At 46.1% G+C, this 20,274-nt stretch overlaps 1 protein-coding gene across 1 annotated transcript in view; it reads right to left on the bottom strand.

Moving 5' to 3' along the window:
* Positions 1-20,274, bottom strand: part of TSNARE1 (t-SNARE domain containing 1) — a 401,022-nt gene that overhangs the window by 84,622 nt on the left and 296,126 nt on the right. Inside the window, exons 9-10 of the mRNA XM_083517030.1 lie at positions 16,710-16,782; positions 10,028-10,110 (exon numbers count right to left, since the gene is read on the bottom strand). Of these exons, the coding sequence (XP_083373156.1) occupies positions 10,028-10,110; positions 16,710-16,782 (156 nt within the window). The remainder of the gene's footprint in view (positions 1-10,027; positions 10,111-16,709; positions 16,783-20,274) is intronic.

Genomic DNA, 20,274 nt, shown 5'->3' with positions numbered 1-20,274 from the left:
AGCTAAAGAAAGGACAAAATATCAATGAACTATATGAGGACTGCTCTGCTGCTGGAAGGAAGGAAAAGAGAAATTGTAGATCAACGCAGGATCAATTACCTAAATCCCATTTAGAGGGTGATTAATACTTGCAAAACATGCTAAATTTCAATTAACCTATTACTGCAGCAATTTAAACATTTATCTCTCGCTCTCTCCCTCTCCCTCCCATCCAAAAACCCTCTCTGGCATTAATATTGTTGCTGCTCTTACCATCTATCAACGGATGTTTTCAAAGCAATGCTGGGATTTATTCAGAACCTTCTCTCTGTTTTTGGAGAGGCAAAATTTGACTGAGTAAAGAAAACAGTTCAAGGCTCTCAGATGAAAGAACAGGAAACATAATGCTGTTATTTTGATTTGTGCATCACCCCACTCCACTTTTAAGGGATGTGGAACAGGGTCATAGCATTTGGGGACATAGGAGATCAACTGGAGCCCATCTGCAGTCCTGTGCCCAGTTCTGGGTGTCAGGAGTTCAGCCTACACTCGAGTAGGACCCTGGTAGAGACATGCCCGACTGGCATGTTCTCTCCCTCCTGGTCGATCGTTCGAGAGCTTCATAAGCTTTCTTCAGCCTGAACATCACAGCGACCGATGCCAACCGACATCGGCACACTTAAGAGATCCGCAGAGTCTTCGCAGCTTTGTGTAACAGACCTCAGTAACTCAGCATTTTGGCTAATCTACTTTATTTACATATAAACACACAGGGAGCACTGCAACATGGCTCCCTCTCTAGCATCAGACAGCAAAGAGAAAAAGAACAACGGACAATAGTCCCACTTCATGGAACACAGGAACACGAACATCCTGTCTTCGTCACTTCCCACTCTGTGGAGTCAAAACATATCACGTCACGTGAAAGACAACAATCCCATGACTGCAATCATAGATCAGGAATTCTAACACTGGGTGCCACAATTTCACAAGGATATTGACAAACCGGAATGTATGCCAAGCAGGACAGCCAAGATGTTGAAGGGTCTGGAAACCAAGCCTGATGAGGAACGGTTGAAGGAGCTGGGTATGTTTAGTCTGGCAAAGAGGAGACTCAAGGGCTGTCACAAGGAAGATGGAACCAGCTTGCTTTATCTGGCTCTTAGAGGCCAGGACCCGAACCAATGGCTTCAAGTTACAAGAAAGGAGTTTCCGACTTAACATCAGTAATAATTTTCTGACAGCGAGAGCTGTTTGATAGAGGACTACCTTGGAAAGTGGAGGGCTCTTCTTCATTGTGTTTTTTCTTCTTCCAAAAATAGCTCCTAAAATTCATTGGCGGAAGCCATGGCTGTTCAATGTGCTTTTAATTTGAGTTGTGGATATGATCTTAGTTGGATAAACACCTAATGTGGGATGAGCTGTCCCCCTTGCTGAAGGTTTCAAAGAAGGACCTGAACATCTCTTTGATGCAGATGTTCAGCACTGCGGTCTCCTCCAACTCTTACAGTTTGATTTTCAACTAGGCTTGCTTATCTTAGCCACTCATGTTTTATCCATGCCACAAACATCCTGGTGTTAACCCCCACTCCTGAGAGGTGGGCAGGGGACAATGTCAGGATTGCATGCAGGAGCCATGCCCTGTGACCAGTAGGGCTACACAGGACTGGGGCCTTCCTAAGTTTGTTCTGGCGAGGCAAGGCACGACCGCACAGGTGAGGCCAATTGGTAACTCACTGCACCTGGTGGCAAGAGCCGGGAAGGGATATAAGGTCAGCATTTCTCTTCGGCTCTTTGCCACAGCAACTCATTTCCTTGCTGCATTTGGCTGATCCTCAGACCTCGGCTTCTTGACTCCTTGCTTCTTGACGTTCGGACCCTTGACTTCATGACTCCCTGCTTCCTGACCCTAGGACCCCTGGCTTCTGGACTCTCATTCCTGCTCCCACCCTGCCATCTTGCCCCCGGTCCCGATGTCCTCGCCTGTAGACTGGACTGTGACAGACAAGCCCAAACCAGAATTACATTGGATTTTAATGATCCAGTGATACTTTCTCAACACAGAGATGTTAAAAAGGCTCCTCACACCTCCCAAGAAGCAAAATTCTCCTGACAGGAAGCACTGGGGAACCAGCGCTTGATGACTCATGGGCCAGAGGATAATGAATAATTACACACCCCATTTCATTTACAAATTGCCCATCGCCATTCAAACCTTGACTGCTGTCTGGCCACAGAGCATCTCTTGTGTCCATCACAAAGGCAATGGCATGGAGACCAGCTGGTTAGGAACAGAGGTGCGCAGGGTTGGGGGAGAAATGCTGTCACAAAGGCAGCAGTAAAAAAGGGGATTGTCATTCAACAGAAGTCTAGTGTCCAGATCAAAAGAAATAACAGTATACTCTATTCTGCCTTCGTCACACACACCCTGGACTCCTAAGGATGTTGACAAGCTGGAACATGTGTAGAGGAAAGTGACCAAGAAGATAAAGGGTCTGGAAGCCTTGCGAGGAATGGTGGAGATAGTTGGGTATTTTTAGCCTGGATAAGAGGAGACTGAAAGGAAATAAAATAGCCATCTTAAAATATCTGAAGGGCTGTCCCATGGAAGATGGAGCAAGCTAGTTTTCTCCTGCTCTGGAGGGTAGGACCTGAACCAATGGATTCAAATCACAAGAAAACAGATTCTGACTTAGGAAGAACTCAGGAAGAGCTGTTTCATAGTGGAACGGTCTCCCTTGGAAGATTGTGGACTCTCTCCTTCCTTGGAAGTTTTTAAAGCAGAGGCTGGATAGCCATCTATCATGGATGCTTTACCCAAGATTCCTGCATGGCAGGGGGTTGGACTGGATGACCCTCAGGGTCCCTTCAAACTTTACAATTCTATGGTGCTCTGATTCAAAGAAGAGAAGGGTAGCAGAACGGTAGGTTCAACTCCAAGTATCTTCAGTCACAGCAATAAGCCTGAGCTCTTGGATTGGTCTTCTGAGTCAAACGTTCTCAAAGGAGAAGTTTCAGCCCAGCTTTATTAATTATCCTCGCTCTCCTATTGGTCACACTGGAATATCCTTTATTTATGAATTATAGATAGGTGGTAATTGCAGCTCCAGGCAAATAGAAGGAGAAGAAATGGAGGCAGTGAGAGATTTTACTTTCTTGGGCTCCATGATCACTGCAGATGGTGACAGCAGTCACAAAATTAAAAAACGCCTGCTTCTTGGGAGAAAAGCAATGACAAACCTAGATAGCATCTTAAAAAGCAGAGACGTCACCTTGCCAACAAAGGTCCGTGTTGTTAAAGCCATGGTTTTCCCAGAAGTGATGTATGGAAATGAGAGCTGCACCATAAAGAAGGCTGAACGCCGAAGAATTGATGCTTTTGAATTATGGTGCTGGAGGAGACTCTTGAGAGTCCCATGGACTGCAGGAAGATCAAACCTATCCATTCTTAAGGAAATCAGCCCTGAGTGCTCACTGGAAGGACAGATCCTGAAGCTGAGGCTCCAGTACTTTGGCCACCTCATGAGAAGAGAAGACTCCCTGGAAAAGACCCTGATGTTGGGAAAGATGGAGGGTACAAGGAGAAGGGGACAACAGAGGACGAGATGGTTGGACAGTGTTCTCAAAGCTACCAACATGAGTTTGACCAAACTGTGGGAGGCAGTGGAAGACAGGAGTGCCTGGCTGCTCTGGTCCATGGGGTCACAAAGAGTCAGACACGACTAAACGACTAAACAACAACAACAATTGGACAGATATTCAAGAAAGCTGGAGCTGTTTCAAATGCTCAGGCTGCAGTCTCGTGCATTTAGGTTAGACATATGCCCCAAACTGAAAGCATTTGGCTTCCCCCAAACAATATTGGGAAGTGTAGTTTGTTGAAAGTTGAACATTGGGACATTTGCAGGGTATGAAACTACATCAATTTAGTTGATTTAGAAGAGGAAGAAATCTGCAACTCTATATTCCAAACCAGAGGCGGTGCAGGGTGTGGGACACCCCAGTTTGCAAAGCATTTAGTCCCAGAGAGCCCTTGGATTTCCCTGAAGCTGGAGGTCAACTGTGCCCGATGGAGTTTTAGTTGATGTGATCTGACAAGCTGACAGTCCAAAATGGTACTGCCCTGGGCTCCACAGCTGTGACACTCGGCATTTGGAATCTTTGGGCATTTACTGCCTCCAGGTTATGCAGGCTCCTTTGGTACTGCTCCTCTGATGCTTAGCGAGTTTTTACTTGCTTCGACTCTGCAGTCCTTTAAGGAACATGTCGCCCATCTGAGTGCCTCATAGCGTGCGCCCAGAGTCCAATAGAGATCAAGACACAGTCACCAGCAAAGGGCTCCGTGACTCCTTTGTGACTCAACCTCCTTTCGCATCGGTGCCAGTAGAAACCAGGTTGAGAATCTAGAAGAAAAAGCTGTGGAACCAGCCTGACTAGTACCTTTGCAAGGTGAATGGCCTTAGCTGGCCAGTGAAGTGTTGTCACCAGCATCTCAAAGAGTGAACTATGTGACCATAGCAGCAACCATCTGTCATGGATGCTTTAGTTGAGATTTCTGCCCTTGGCGTCCCTTCTAACTCTACAATTCTATGATTCTATGAACAAAGTGATGGTACACTCTAAGAAGGCAGCAGTTATTGCATATAATCATGGACCCTTGATCATCTTGGTTGCCTTCATTCCAGCTTGTCAACATCCTTCTTAAATCGTGGTACCCAGAATTGGACGCAGTATTCCAAGTGTGTTCTGACCAAGGCAAAATTACTTCCCTTGATCTGGACACTATACTTCTGTTGATGCAGCCTAGAACAGAATTCTCTCTCCCCCCCCCCCGTTGCATCACACCATTGATTCATCTTAAGCTTGTGGTCCACCAAGACCCCTAAGTCCTTTTCACATATACTGCTGGTAAGCCAGGTGTCCCCCACTTTATATTTGTGCATCTGGTTCTTCCTGCCTATGTGTAGAACCTGACATTTGTCCCTACTGAAATTCATGTTGTTAGTTTGTACCTGGGTCTCCAATCTGTTAAGGTTATTTGGAATTCTGATTCTGTCTTCTGAGGCATTAACTATTCCTCCCAAGTTTGGTATCATCTGCCATTTTGATGAGCACCCCCTCAATTCCTTCATCCAAGTCATTTAGAAAGACGTTGAACAACAATGGGCTTCTCATTGGGCTGGATGCCAAGTCATCCCAGGATGTGGAACCATGGGAGTTGTGTTTGTGTGTGCGTTATGACCGGAAGCTGGAGACTCATTGTATTGCTCTGGGCTGGACCCAGAAGCTGAGTATGGGGCTTCCCTGGAAACATAACGAGGAAACAGGATCTGTTGGGAGGGTTAATGCTGTGAGTCCCTTCACCCCCCACTCAGGTTGTATAGATGTGTAAACATCCTAAAGATACCACCACTACTATTGACCTTCACTCCAAAGAAACTGAGTCCTGGGTAAGTGCTAGAACCTGTCAGTCTCCCTCACTGCTCAGAGGCTGTGGTGCACACAATGGAGTTCTGGCTTTCTTGGTTCATCCAAGTGAATCAAAAGCCTTTTCAACTAGAAAGTCAACTTAAGACCTCAAGATACCACTGGATCAGGTCAATGGACCATCAAGTTCAGAATCTTCTTCTTGCAGCGGCTTGTGGGAAACCCACAAGCGTGATTTGAGCACAACAGAAGCTCTCTCCTCTTGTCATTTCCAGCAACTGGTATTCAGAAGCATTGATGCCTCTATCTGCATAGCTTGTAGCCATTGATAGTCCTCTTCTCCATGAATGTGGCTAATCCTCTTTTAATGTCATCCAGGTTGGTGGACACCACTGTCTCCTGTGTGAATGAGTTCCATAAGGGATCCTTTTTAGGGTGCGTTCATGAAGCACACCTGGTTCGCTCCACGCTTGCTGCCATAAACTGGAAACGATTCAAATTAGAGCTCCAAAGAAACACCTGCGCTTTGTCACATCACAGCAGAATACACAGCTGCTCGGATGTCTCTGCCGTGTCCCTTGGAAGATTGCACCTCCAAGCTTAGAAGCATCCCAAAGCCCCGAATGAACCCGGCCCTATAAATGTTTCATTGCAGATGCACTTATTTGAGGGAGGGCGGGACAGATTTAAAACAATAAAAAAATAAAAAAAGAGAGGAACGGGGCTCTGAATGGAAGCACAAAAGGCTCAGACCTAGCAAAAGGTGAAGTTGCCACATTCGTTCACTTCATTTAGCAGCTCCCCTTCCCGTTCTGAGGGAAGCAGCTGCTTCGGGGGAGGGAGCGGGGAAAAGCTTGCATTAAGGTAAGCATAAAAACAGCAGGTGCACAAACGCTGCCTTGCAAACCGACAGTACTCTCATACCTGTAATCACAGGCAAGCTTTCGTATTCAGCCAATGCAGCAGGCCAGGAAGGAAAAGAAAAAAAAGGAGGGGGAAACCATTGAAAGTGCAGGTTTTATTAGGGCCACCTGCTCCTATCCGTTCCTAAATGGAAATTAAAACAATACGGCTTAATTGCATCACACGCCGATCGCACAAACAATGTTGCGGTTTGCCTCTCTCGTTGTTAACAACGCAAGGGAAGCCCAAAGTGGCTTGTATTTCATTAAAGTGAATTAGAATCTCCACTTCTTCCCTAATTAGGGCTGTCCCTGGTTGCCCAGCTATCCAGGTCTGTGGTGCTCCAAATCATGCCTGGTATTTTCTAGCACTTGGAAATGTTCAAAAACATCATTTTAGCAGTGGAACAGGATCCTACGAGAGGCGGTGGACTGCCCTTCCTTGGAGGTTTTTAAGCGGAGTTTAGATGACCATCTGCCATGGATGCTTTCGCTGGGATTCATGCATGGCAGGGGGTTGGACTAGATGACCCCTGGGTTCCTTCCAAGATTCTATGATTCCATGACCATAACAATCCTCAATAATATTTATATACTGCTTAACATGCAAAATCCCTAAGCCGTTTACATAAAATAGAATAAAGTGCCGATTTTCCGTGTATAACACTATAACACGCCCCCATGTATAAGACACCCCCTATTTTGGGAGACTCCAAATTAAGAAAATGGGGGGAAATGCCCAGAGTTGTTGAGTTATTTTTTGCAGGGGGGGGGGGGGGTGATTGCCGAAAATTTCTCATCCACCAGACCTACACTGCCACTTGCACGTATCGCAAACGCCTCCAATCCACTGTCCCCAATCGCCCGCCCAATTGCCGCAGCGACAGCCAATCAAGCCCAGCCCTTGACGCAGCCACCAATAACACGCCCAATAGCCATGGACACTTTCTGGCTCCCAGAAGCAACATATAGCAACATATAAGATGAGCCCCAAATGTCTAAACATTTTAATAAAAAAAAAAACCTTGTCTTATACACGGAAAAATACAATTTTATAAAATGTGTTTATACTACATATAAAACCGAAATATGTCAGCAGAAACTGATTCATTGCAATCCTTGCACAACAAAATGATCCTTGCCATATTTTAGATGGGAGTCTGAGACTAGTGAACAACTGCTAGCATGTCCAGGGCATCTAGCAGGATTTCCATTCTGTTTTCCTTGGGACCATCCATATGTATTTGTGTGTGTGTGTCCTTTTGGGATTACAATTCCTGCAAGGGAGCTGGCTAAACCCTGAGAGGAAGCAACCAATGCAGCTGAGACACACGAAGATGAGGAGAGGAGGCAAGAGTGAGGGATCCAGTTAGTCAGAAGAAGTCGTCTTGTTTCTCTGAGCATCCATGGGGTGGGAGCATGTTCAGGAATCAGCCCAGGGAGAACGATGCTCACAGGTCTCAACACACGGAGGACCAAAAGGTGCTCATTTATAGAGAAGATGCTTTCTAACATGCATTTGCTCTTACGCTGTAATGAAAATGCAAAGACCTTTGTATTTTGAGGAGTTTGTAGTGCACAGCAATGGCTCCAGTCAGGGGTCGACAAACTGTTTCCGTAGGGGGCCGGTCCACTGTCCCTCAGACTTTGTGGGGGGCCGGACTATATTTTGAAGGGAAAAAATCCCCCCGACTCTCCCCACCCTTCTCCACAGGACCGGACAAGCCCCGGTGGCTGCCTACCTGTGCCTTGCGAGTGCCAGGGGCTGGTAGCAGCAGCGATGGCGGGGGGACGATGATCAGCGTGAAAGGGCTGGCTCCGGAGATGGGCTGATTAAAATGGCACTCAGCCAACTGTGGTTCAACAAAACCCAGCTCCCTTCCTCCTCTAGGCAGGGCGGGGAGAAGCCAGGAGGATGGAGGGAGGGAGGAGACGCCGACGCCACGGTCTGTGAGAGGGAGGGGGGAAATGGCAAAGCCTGAATGATCAGAATCCCCAGGCCGATCCATGCAACGATTCCTGGACCGTCCGCAGGCCGGATCCAGAAGGCAATTGGGTCAGATCTGGCCCCCGGGCCTTAGTTTGCAGACCCATGGCCTAGACCATCTTTAGCGGGTCTGGGATCCCTTCATTAGTCAGTCTCATCTCTTGTATTGCATTCAGACATCTGCTGAGAAGGATGGCCAATTTCCTACCTATTGCTTAGTGATGGGCAGCTCTTGGCAAGACAGCAAGGTCAGCCACCTGTTAAAGGAGCCCTGGTGTCTAGCCATGGAGTCCCCGGGAACATTTATGTTTGCAAGACATGAAAGCAGCTTGGAAATTCTCCTCTATGGGCCTCAGCACAGTCTGTGGCAGTCGAAGGAGCTGCATGCTAGCTATTTCTGGAGTCCACCTGCTTCTGGTGGGTTTCTGGGGACAGAAGAGACATCAGGTGCCTTCTGCTTTGCCCTTGGCTCCTTATTTTCTTATCCTACCAGTATACAAAAGCTGCTTATCAAGGAACAGCCCCAACCTTTGCTCAGATGGTGAGATGGCAGAGATAGAGAGTATTTTCGCCACAACAGAGTAACAAGATGGTCATGAGGACCCCACGGCCAAGCCGAACATCTTACCTGTCAGTTTCAGGCGAAACCTGGGATCTCTCACATGTTCTAGGCCATGGGTAGGCAAATTAAGGCCCATGGGCTGGATCAGGCCCAATTGCCTTCTGGATCTAGCCCGCGGATGGTCCGGGAATCACTGTGTGGATCGCCAGCTCGTGAGTTCTTTCCCTCTCCCTCCCTCGGTGGCGCGTCCTCCTCCCTCCCTCCCTCCTCCTGGCTTCTCCCTGCCCTGTCTAGAGGAGGAAGGGAGCTGGGCCTTGTTGGTGCCAGCAGCAGCAGCAGCAGTGCTCGAGCGGCTGCCATTTTAAGCAGCCTCTCTCTGGAGCCCTTTCGCGCACCGCTCATCGTCCCTCTGCCGCCACCACCGCTGCCATCCCCTGCTGCTCGCAAGACACAGGTAAGCAGCCATAGGGGCTCGTGGTGCTCTTGAATCATTTTTCCCCCTCCAAAATATACTCCGGCCCCCCACAAGGTCTGAGGGACAGTGGACCAGCCCCCTGCTGAACATGTTTGCTGACCCCTGTTCTAGGCCCTGTTTCGTAGTACGGGTGTATCCACACACATTTTTCCAGAGTCCATCAACAACTCTGCCTATTCTCAAACACGTCTAGCAGTTTGCATGTGCCTATTTCATTCTTGCCACAGTGCAAAAGGACCTTTGGTAGAAGCTTTAAAAGACTGCGGCTTAATCCCATTTCCCCACGGGACCACATCTGCTGGCAACACAATCTTTTCAATCAGCTGTCTAGTTAGGATGCTGCAAAAAGGGAGAACACAACAGGCGTAAAGGATGCATTTTAACACCATTTTTCAAAGAACAACAGTTGCTAATTGCTTCGTTTTCTGTTGGGAAAAGTCTGCTTAATATGCAGGTCTCAAAATGATGTCTTTAATGCAAGCTGCCAGCAGAGGAAAAAAAGTCATTTAAATATTGGGAGGGGGAAAAAGAGAGAGAGGTTTAGCTCTCATTTTAGGAACACTCTCCAAGTCACTTCCAAACACGGTAAGAGAGTTACTGGTACAGAGCCAGGTTCAATTTGCCCAAATCATTTTAAATAGCATGGATCTAATCAGGATATTTTTCTGTTCCTTAAAACACACACACAAACTTACTTGGTGTTGGCTGGCCTTGGCCAACTGCTCATTGGCAGATTGTACATTTGAGGAGGCAGTCTCGATGTTGGCTTCAATGCTATCTGTAAATTAAGATAATAGAAAGTAATTACATGGTATGGAGTAGCGAGCAAATCCCGAAATTTAATTTATACATAACCCAAGTCACACTCAAAGTGGTTGACAAAATATAGGACCAACAAGCAATTACAGATGCAAATGACAACAAATTAAAACAAAAGAGAGGCATTACAGGAAAAGAGGAATTCTGCTTTAAAATCCCCTCTCTGCAAAATAAATAAACAATAAACACACAGGTTTTTTTTCAAAAAAAACAACAGGATAGTGTCACCAGCAGCATAAAATGTACCCATCAATCAGGAGGGAAATGACAATTAAAGCTGCCACAAATTCTTTGGCCCAGGGAGTTAATTACAAATCAAAGCTGGATGCGAAGAGAGTCTCTTGCTCAAAGCAACACCTCCATCTCTCACCTAGGGGCTTTCTTTAAAAACAAAAAAAATCCTCTGTTTGGCACTAAAAGAACCATCAGATTGGGCCAATTCACCTCTCCTCTGCAGAAGACAAGAGCCCACATCAGCTCAGAAAGAAACAGCTACAGCAGTGGCCCATGGGGCTGGGTGGGATAATTTAGAATGCTACATTTTCAGACAGAAGCCGTTCTGTTTTGCTTGGATATTTTCCAACGGCGACACCACCACCGCCAGCGAGTCAGGAGTGGGACCCCTTTCGCTGCATGGGAAACTCCTCAGAAAATAAATCTCGCCGTAAGGGACACAGTGACAAGGGTCACGGGAAGTAACTGATGCATGCTATCATGTAGCTTGAGGCTTTCATGTCTGATATGTCTCCCGAGAAGCTTAATTCTGTGCAAAAAAGGACTGCCAAGGAAGAAGACAGACACACGGGTTGTTGATGTCTCCTTGATCTCTCACCGCGTCCATCAAGGAGGGCACCCATCAGCTCTGAGCAAGGATGGTGGGCGAGGGCTGCTGGTCTCTCCCAACGGGTCTGCGACACAGACAGTATCCATCCAGGAAAATAAACTTCTGGGATTTCTATTCCTGGATGTTGTTCCCAGCTTTGGATATCCCCCCCCCCTCCACTCCCAAAAGCACGCTCCTTCATGGTCTCCCGAGACAGACAGATGCCAAGCAACCAATTTTGACACTTTCAGCAGCTCACATTATGCATGAAGCATGATTGAGGGCTGCACTGTAGGGGGACGAAAGTATGTGATGCTTTGCCGCGAAATGGGAGCGAATGTCTAGGATTGTCAGAGAATTCTGGCAAAAGCAGAAACGGAAGAGGAAATTGAGAGGGTCCACTTACAGAAATCATTCCAACAAGCGCAATTGGTATTTGCTGTTGCTTTCAATCCGTCAATGATATGCAGTTGATTACGGTCCCCCTTCCCTCCTATTTGCATTGCGTAATGAGTAATATAATGATCCTAGGGCTATGTACAGCATTAATTACGTAAATTGCATAAGTTGCTTAGTTCTGCCCCAGTGGACAGCAGGACGAATAATGTGGTTTTTGGCAGAAGACAAGCTGAGGCAGAAAGAAAACAGGGCACCATGACAGGATAGCTCAGTTGGGGAGAGTGCTGATAATGCCAAGGTTGCAGGTTTGATTCCCGTAAGAGGCACTTGTATATTCCTGCATTGCAGGGGGCTGGACTAGCTGACCCTCAGAGTCCCTTCCAACTCTATAATTCTGTGTGTCTATGTGATGGATGGTGTTAAGATTGCCCTCTTGGTAGTTCTGCCACCCTCAATAGTTCAGGTGGTGGTGCACTGGGAAAGCAGATTCTCTGTGCAGCCCCTAAATTAGGATGTGCCTGGCATCTGTACACAGAGCTAAGGGAGGAAGTTCCTCCTTCAGCTCGTTGAGGTTTCAAGGTTCAGATTAATTCTGCCAGAACCAACATTTTGCTTTCCCAAGCGATCAGGGTGTGTGTGCACTGCAAGATTGTATAGTGTCCTCTGTCCCTCTGTCTAAAAAATCCCACAGTGCTCACAGGGCTAAAAGGGTTAGTGGCTCCTGCACACCCTCCAACATTTCTCTGATGAAAATAGGGATGTCCTATTCCATAGTAATGATAATATTATTTATACCCTGCCCACCTGACTAGGTTGCCCTCAGCCACTCTGGGCAGCTTCCAACATATGTTGTTGTTGTTGTTTAGTTGTTTAGTCGTGTCCGGCTCTTCGTGACCCCATGGACCAGAGCACGCCAGGCACTCCTGTCTTCCATTGCCTCCAACAGTTTGGTCAAACTCATGTTCATAGCTTTGAGAACACTGTCCAACCATCTTGTCCTCTGTCATCTCCTTCTCCTTGTGCCCTCCATCTTTCCCAACATCAGGGTCTTTCCCAGGGAGTCTTCTATTCTATGATTCTATGATTCTATGATTCTCTTCTCATGAGGTAGCCAAAGTACTGAAGCCTCAGCTTCACGATCTGTCCTTCCAGTGAGCACTCAGGGCTGATTTCCTTAAGAATGGATAAGTTTGATCTTCTTGCAGTCCATGGGACTCTCAAGAGTCTCCTCCAGCACCAGAATTCAAAAGCATCAATTCTTGGGCGATCAGCCTTCTTTATGGTCCAACTCTCACTTCCATACATCACTACTGGGAAAACAACAACTTTAACTATACGGACCTTTGTTGGCAAGGTGATGTCTCTGCTTTTTAAGATGCTGTCTAGGTTTGTCATTGCTTTTCTCCCAAGAAGCAGGCGTCTTTTAATTTCGTTGCTGCTTTCACCATCTGCAGTGATCATGGAGCCCAAGAAAGTAAAATCTCTCACTGCCTCCATTTCTTCCTCTTCTATTTGCCAGGAGGGGATGGGAACAGTGGCCATGATCTTAGTTCCAACGTATATTGTTATTGTTGTTTAGTTGTTTAGTCGTGTCCGATGCTTCGTGACCCCATGGACCAGAGCAAGCCAGGCACTTCTGTCTTCCACTGCCTCCCGCAGTTTGGTCAGACTCATGTTTGTAGCTTCGAGAACACTGTCCAACCATCTCGTCCTCTGTCGTCCCCTTCTTCTTGTGCCCCCAATCTTTCCCAACATCAGGGTCTTTTCCAGAGAGTCTTCTCTTCTCATGGCCAAAGTATTGGAGCCTCAGCTTCACAATCTGTCCTTCCAGTGAGCACTCAGGGCTGATTTCCTTAAGAATGGATACGTTTGATCTTCTTGCAATCCATGGGACTCTCAAGAGTCTCCTCCAGCACCATAATTCAAAAGCATCAATTCTTCAGCGATCAGCCTTCTTTATGGTCCAGCTCTCACTTTCATACATCACTACTGGGAAAACCATGGCTTTAACTATACGGACCTTTGTTGGTAAGGTGATGTCTCTGCTTTTTAAGATGCTGTCTAGGTTTGCCATTGCCTTTCTCCCAAGGAGCAAGTGTCTTTTAATTTCGTGACTGCTGTCACCATCTGCAGTGATCATGGAGCCCAAGAAAGTAAAATCTCTCACTTCCTCCATTTCTTCCCCTTCTATTTGCCAGGAGGTGATGGAACCAGTGAGTTTCCCATTCAGACACTGGTTGGCCATTGTGAGAACATGATGCTGGACTACGTGGTCCATTGGCCTGAATGCCAGTTGCTGGGGAATGTGACCTGTTTGTGCGCTCATGATCCATTTTTGGACCCCCCAGAGCCATCTGGTTGGCCACAGTAGGAAACAGGATGATGTACTGGGTGGGCCTTTAGTCTGATCCAGCAGCCACCCTTCTTCTGTTCTTAGCATGGGATATCCTGGATTTACAAAGCTGTTGCACTACCAACCTTACTGTATGCTTGTGAAACATGGACCATTTATAAACGCCAACTCCTCAAAAGATTCCATCAGCAGTGTCTCTGAAAAATTCTACCCTTCACTTGGGAAGACAAGTGAACTAATGCCAGTGTACTGGAAGAAGCAAAGATCACCAGTTTTGAAGCAATGATTCTTCAACATCAACTTCATTAGACTGGTCATGTTGTGCAGATGCCTGATGTCTTCCAAAGCAACTACTCTATTGCGAACTTAAAAATGGAAAGTGTAGGACTTCCGGGTTAGCACCATCGGCAATGGCAGAGTTCCTCTGACCGAGAGGAACCCGCTCCGTGAAAATCGGGTCTTGCCGCCGCGGCGAAGGCGGAGACCCTTCAAAAATCCCAGGCGGAGGAAGCCTGGGAACGTGGGATTCGGCTGACACCAAGAGCGCCTCCCCTACTCGCGGGGAAACCCTTTTTAGGGGATCTGAAGCGAAGTGGGGTGAGTGGTGCGGTGTTTTGAATCGACTGCTACTTTTACGGAGTGAAGCCGCACAGCCGTTGCCGGAGAGCACTGACTTTTTCCTGTGGACAATTGGACTCTAAACAACTACCTGTGAGTAGAACGGAAAATTGGACTACGAAACATTTTAATTTGGCACCGAAGCGGAAAGGTTCTAAACAGGAAGTCCGCCTTCCGCTTTTGTAAATAGACTGAAGCAAAAATTTTGCAAGCTAAAGTCTGGAAAGTCGTATATAAAGGACTAAATTTCCTTCAGTTAAAATTACCAAAACCCCTCTTGGAAGCAGGAGAAGGGGGGGGGATCTTAGATTGTTTAAACCTGCAGGAGAGAGAGTAAAGAAAGATAAATTTCTACCATCTTGAACCTGGGAACGGGGTGTCAGAGACAGACGTTTTGGGGAAGTTCATCGACTGTGAATGAAACGTCTTTTGACAGATAGTTAAAAAAGAGAAACGAAAGTAATTTTTCCCCTCCTTGCTGGACCTGCTTCCAAAAGATGGATACAAATAGAAATTGTCTCCTCTAGAGGGAGCTTGTTAAACTGTTGCTGGAGTCGATCTGGGGAATTCCACAGCTGTGGAGATTAAGGATCGTGAGATCAGACTTTGACCTTGGATAAGAATGTGCTTAGAAGAAGTTTTGGTGCTTGCTTTTTGCAAGACAAGTGCTTTGTTGGAGCAGCTGCATGAGAAGATGGATTTGATGACTGTTACAGTCAGTAATTTTGGACAAACAGTGAATACTAAAATAGAAACCACTCAGGAACCAACCCAGGAATCTGCTTTGACATGGCAAGTGCAGAAGATAATGGAGGAGGTTGTTGTTGAACCTCAAGTAACACAAATGGAGAGACCTGAGGCATTGTCGGAACATAAGCTGCTGTCTTTGACGACTGAATCTGGAGAAAGTCAGATTTGGAGAGATGGAGTACTGTTTGGTTTGGAGATGGGAAGTTGGATGGACCCCCCTATGCAGGGATGTCTCGGCTTTTGGGATATGGTTTTGGGTCAGGGGGAGTCTGGAGTTGTGGGGGTTCTTAACTTTGGAGGGACTTTGAAACATGCCTATAAATACTTTTTGGATTACAGTGCTGACTGTGGAGAATGGGCTGACCTGCTGAGGGGGGATGGAGACATGGTTAGGTTGGAGTCTCCCCGAGACCTACTCCTCAATGAGAAAGGAAGGAAATTAAGAATAAGATCAGCAAAAGACAAAGTAAAGTGCAGGTATAAACAAGAAGAAGATCTGCAGAAGGGACATGGAAAAGAGCCTCGGACAGAAGATCACCAGGTTGATGGACTAGATGGAATGGATAGAAAGGACTGACATAATCCGAGACCAGGAAGAAGAGACGTTAGATGAAGATTGGAAGAAACTTTTTAAAAATTCATTTTGAGAATTAGTGTAAAATTAATGAGTGTTAGGAAAAATGTTGGAATGAAACTACTTGGCTTTAGTAGAAATGATATAAGGAGTTATGTATAAATAAGTATTAAGTTTTAAGTTTTAAAGCTTTTTATGGTAAGATAAGGTTAAAATAAATCAAGGTAATTTAATGACAGAATACAGTTAAAGATGGAAAGGATTTGCTGAGTTAATAAATAGGTTAGACTGTTAAGATAAATTATAGAACAAAAATTGAGAAAGATGGAAAGGATTTGCTGAAACAATTAATTGAACAAGAATACAAAAAGGGAGGTGTGAGGAGGTCGATGAAACAAGTAAATGAAAGATAAAGATATGGAATATTGGATTTTTAGTGTTATTGTTCTTTTTTGTTATATTGTTGTATTGTTTTTTATGGTTTCCTTTTTATGTATTGTAATGTATGTCTTGTTAAATTTTGTGTTGTTTTCTTTTTTTCTTTTTTCTGTAATTGTTAAACTTTTAATAAATATCATTTTAAAAAAAATTAATAAAAATAAAAATGGAAAGTGTAATGCCAGTGGTCAACAAAAGAGGTTTAAAGACTCTCTCAAGGCAAGTCTAAAAAAAATGTAGTATAAACACTGACAACTGGGAAACATTGGCCTACAAGCGCTCCAGTTGGAGAACAGCCTTTACCAAAGGTGTCATGGGGCTTTGAAGACGCTTGAACTCAGCACACAAGGGAGAAATTTGCTAAGAGGAAGGCATGCCTGGCAAATCCACACTGTGATCAACTCCTGCCCAGAAACCTGTGCCCCCACTCTGGAAGGACGTGTGGATCCAGAATTGGCCTCCACAGTCACTTACGGACACATTGTTAAAACCGTGTTTATGGAAGACAATTTTACTCGGTTACAAGTGATCGCCAAGGAAGAAGAAGAATCCTAGATTTAAACAAGCAAAAAACCAACAGCATTATGCTACAATGATACCTACCTATTGTGTCACCCTGCTCATATACCATAGAGGCCAGGTCCTTGATGATCTGGTTTACATCCAGCATATCACTCTGAAAAGAATAAAGAATATCAGCATTTTCTGCAAACTAAGGAACAATACTTGAGATTTTTATCCTGATCTTATCAAAAATCATTTTCATTTAAATATCAAATAGTTGTTCCACCTGAGCAAGAAGCAGCGTGCTCTAGGCTCTGGAGGACTCATGAGCAGAACATGTTCCTCTGTTCTTACATGATCATTTGGAACGCCACATCTCACTTTGCATGCACTCAAAGTGACGTCCAAGCCATCTTTGGGTCATGGTTTAAGTGGGATTCACTAGACTACCCTGGTCCCTGATGAACTGGCTTTGCAGACACACACCCAGATGTGCTCTCTTCCCAGCTCAGTTATCCAATGCTCCCTCGAGAACGGCTCCCTTGAATATTCAATTCCACGGTACCAGCTCATTTGCAAGTTTGCTCCTTCTGGGATTAGAACCTGTGGCGTTTGAGTAATCGCAGCCCCGCTGCTTGGAATGCTAAGCTGTCTCCCGTGATGAATTCATCAGAGGTGCCAAGTGGATCTATGCTCTTTTGGGGGAGAGAGTTCATTATGTGACTGTGAATACCACAGTACTTAATTATGTAATGCAGTAAGAATCTCATTAATTTGTAATAAAGCCGGAAAGAGTCATTGTGAATTACTGAAGGAACACACACACACACACACACACACACACACACACACACACGATTGAGCCACTGAACAAATCCAAGAAACAAAAACCAAGAAAAAGAGAAGAGGAAGGGGGGGGGGACGGAACAAAGGCTAGGGATAATGTCTCACAAATATTATCCGTTCTCTTTGTCATTAAATACAATAAACCTTTAATTATTTATGCTAATATTAGTGAGAGCTGGACCATAAAGAAGGCTGAACGCCGAAGAATTGATGCTTTTGAATTCTGGTGCTGGAGGAGACTCTTGAGAGTCCCATGGACTGTAAGAAGATCAAACCTATCCATTCTGAAGGAAATCAGCCCTGAGTGCTCACTGGAAGGACAGATCCTGAAGCTGAGGCTCCAAGACTTTGGCCACCTCATGAGAAGAGAAGACTCCCTGGAAAAGACCCTGATGTTGGGAAAGATGGAGGGCACAAGGAGAAGGGGACGACAGAGGACAAGATGGTTGGACTGTGTTCTCGAAGCTACCAGCATGAGTTTGACCAAACTGCGGGAGACAGTGGAAGGCAGAAGTGCCTGGCTTGCTCTGGTCCATGGGGTCATGAAGAGTCGGACGTGACTAAACGACTAAACAACAACAACAATATTAACAGTTTCAAAGGGGTCTGCAGAATCCTGGGGGAGGAAGAGGGGGATAACTTTTAAATCGGGGGCTGAGAAACTTTCCTTTCTTTTTCCCAACCCAAGGGCAATCCTCTGTTGGCCACATGCCTGAGGTCTTCTTTGTGAAGGAGCTTTGTTTAGAATCACAGAAACATAGAAGTGAAGGGTTGGAAGGATCCCCAAGGGAAATGTATTCCAACCCCCCTACAGTGGAGTAATCTCAACCAAAGCATCCATGGTTGAGATCCAACCTCTGTTGAAACACCTCCAATAAAGGAAGTCTACAACCGCCTGAGGGAGTCCGTTCCACTGCCAAGCAGCTCTTGCCAACTGGAAGTTCTTCCTGATGTTGAGCTTGAATCTCCTTTGATGTAATTTGAAACCCCTTCCCCAGAGAGCTTAAGGTCAACAGCACATCCAAAGCGCACCCGTACAACTTGGCTATTTGGCTACAACAGGAACATACAGATTAAGAGATCCTACGCATGCTCCTATCATGACAAAAAGAGCCCAAAAGATTGGTATTGGGTTACAACTGACCTATTTCCACTTTGAGCAATTGCATATCAGGGCCGGCCCTCCCATGAGGCAGAATGAAGCAGTGGCCTTGGGTGGCAGAATTCTGTGGGGCCCATAGGTGCCCCACCTCTGCTCGACAGTGGCTTCTGGAGAGATCTCAAGAGATTTCACTGGAAGCTGTTCCAGCTGTGTGACTCCAGGAAGCAAAACCTTGACGCTTCGGAGCCAGACAATCGAAAGCCCTGGTTAACTCCGCATTCCAGCGGGCCGCCAGAGAATCAGCTGAAAGGCCATAAACCTGGGATAAAGCATCCCCTATCACTCTCTGGAAACTATTTGGATCCATTAAGTGGCGGGGCGGACTATCCGAATTGGTCCCACCTCCCTGCAGAGGGGATGGGTCACAGAGAAGTCCAGTTGCACCAGGAAGTGATCTGACCATGGCACTTCTTTTGTTTCACTTTTACTTAGTGTCAGATCACCCACATCACTGGAGGTGAACACCAGGTCTAAGGCATGTCCACTATGAGTTGGGCCAAACTTATTCAGGGACAGCCCCATGGAGGCCATGCTTTCCACGAAGTCCCGAGCGGCCCCTTGTAAGGTCGTGTCGGCATGGATGTTAAAATCTGCTAGGACAACCAAACTAGGTGTCTCCAGGAGAACATCCACCACGACCTGAAGCAGCTCGGGCAGGGAATCCTTGGTGCAGCAGGGAGGTCGGTACACCAAAAGGAATCCTGTACTGCCCCTATTGCCCAACTTCCAGAACATGCACTCAGAGAACTGGGTCTTCCCAATAGGACACAACCACCTCATGTCTGATGTGGTGCAGCCCAGAAGTGGTGCAGCCCATAATTTCCCCACCACACAATGCCAAGAGCCTGAATCATTTTTCCACGAGTGCATGGAGCTGTGGGTTGGATGCTACATCTGATGGTGGTACATAGTCTAGAAAAATACATAAACACACACCATCTTCCTCTCCAGCACACACACACACACACACACACACACACACACACACACGAAGAAGGCAGACCCTCACCAAACACAAACAGGCATATTTAAGGAAGGAGAAGACGCCAACAGAATGACTAATAAACTCTAGAAGTGGGAAATGATCTGCGCATAAAGCAAACAGCAGAGGAAGGTGTTTCTCCTGAGAGCAGACAGAAACATCAGCTTGGCTCTCAAAACCACTTTCCCACTTTCCTTTTGCTGAGCACGGGAGGCTTCCCACTTCATTAGTCCAGATGGCAGAAGCCTCTGGGACTTTGTAATTCATATTTGAAAGCAGGAAACCAAACCAAACAACAAAAAAATAGTACACTGTTTCTCACAATAGACGGAGCCGTCTACAGATCACTGTCTCCTACTTGCCTCCCTAGGTAAATTAATTGTCCACAAATATAATGCCATCCTCTGGTTCCACTATCGGCGTCATGAGGGTGAACGGGGCACATTGAACTCTGAAGATCACAGAGATTAAAATCTCATCAGGTCGCTGAGACAGGGCAGGCTGGTTCAAATTGCACAGGGTGGACAAACAGTAGCTCCAAAGGCATCTGCAGCAGGTAATGGGTACAGCTAAATATAGCACCTTTTCCCCGCTCCGAAATAGAAAATGAAACACCAATGATGGAAATGCGGACTATAAAGCAGGGGTCAGAAATGTCAGAGCAACACGCATTG

The sequence above is a fragment of the Podarcis liolepis genome (genome assembly GCF_965112155.1).
Source record: "Podarcis liolepis genome assembly, chromosome: 8".
NCBI classification, from domain to species: Eukaryota; Metazoa; Chordata; class Lepidosauria; order Squamata; family Lacertidae; genus Podarcis; species Podarcis liolepis.
This window is presented reverse-complemented; position numbering and strand designations above follow the sequence as displayed.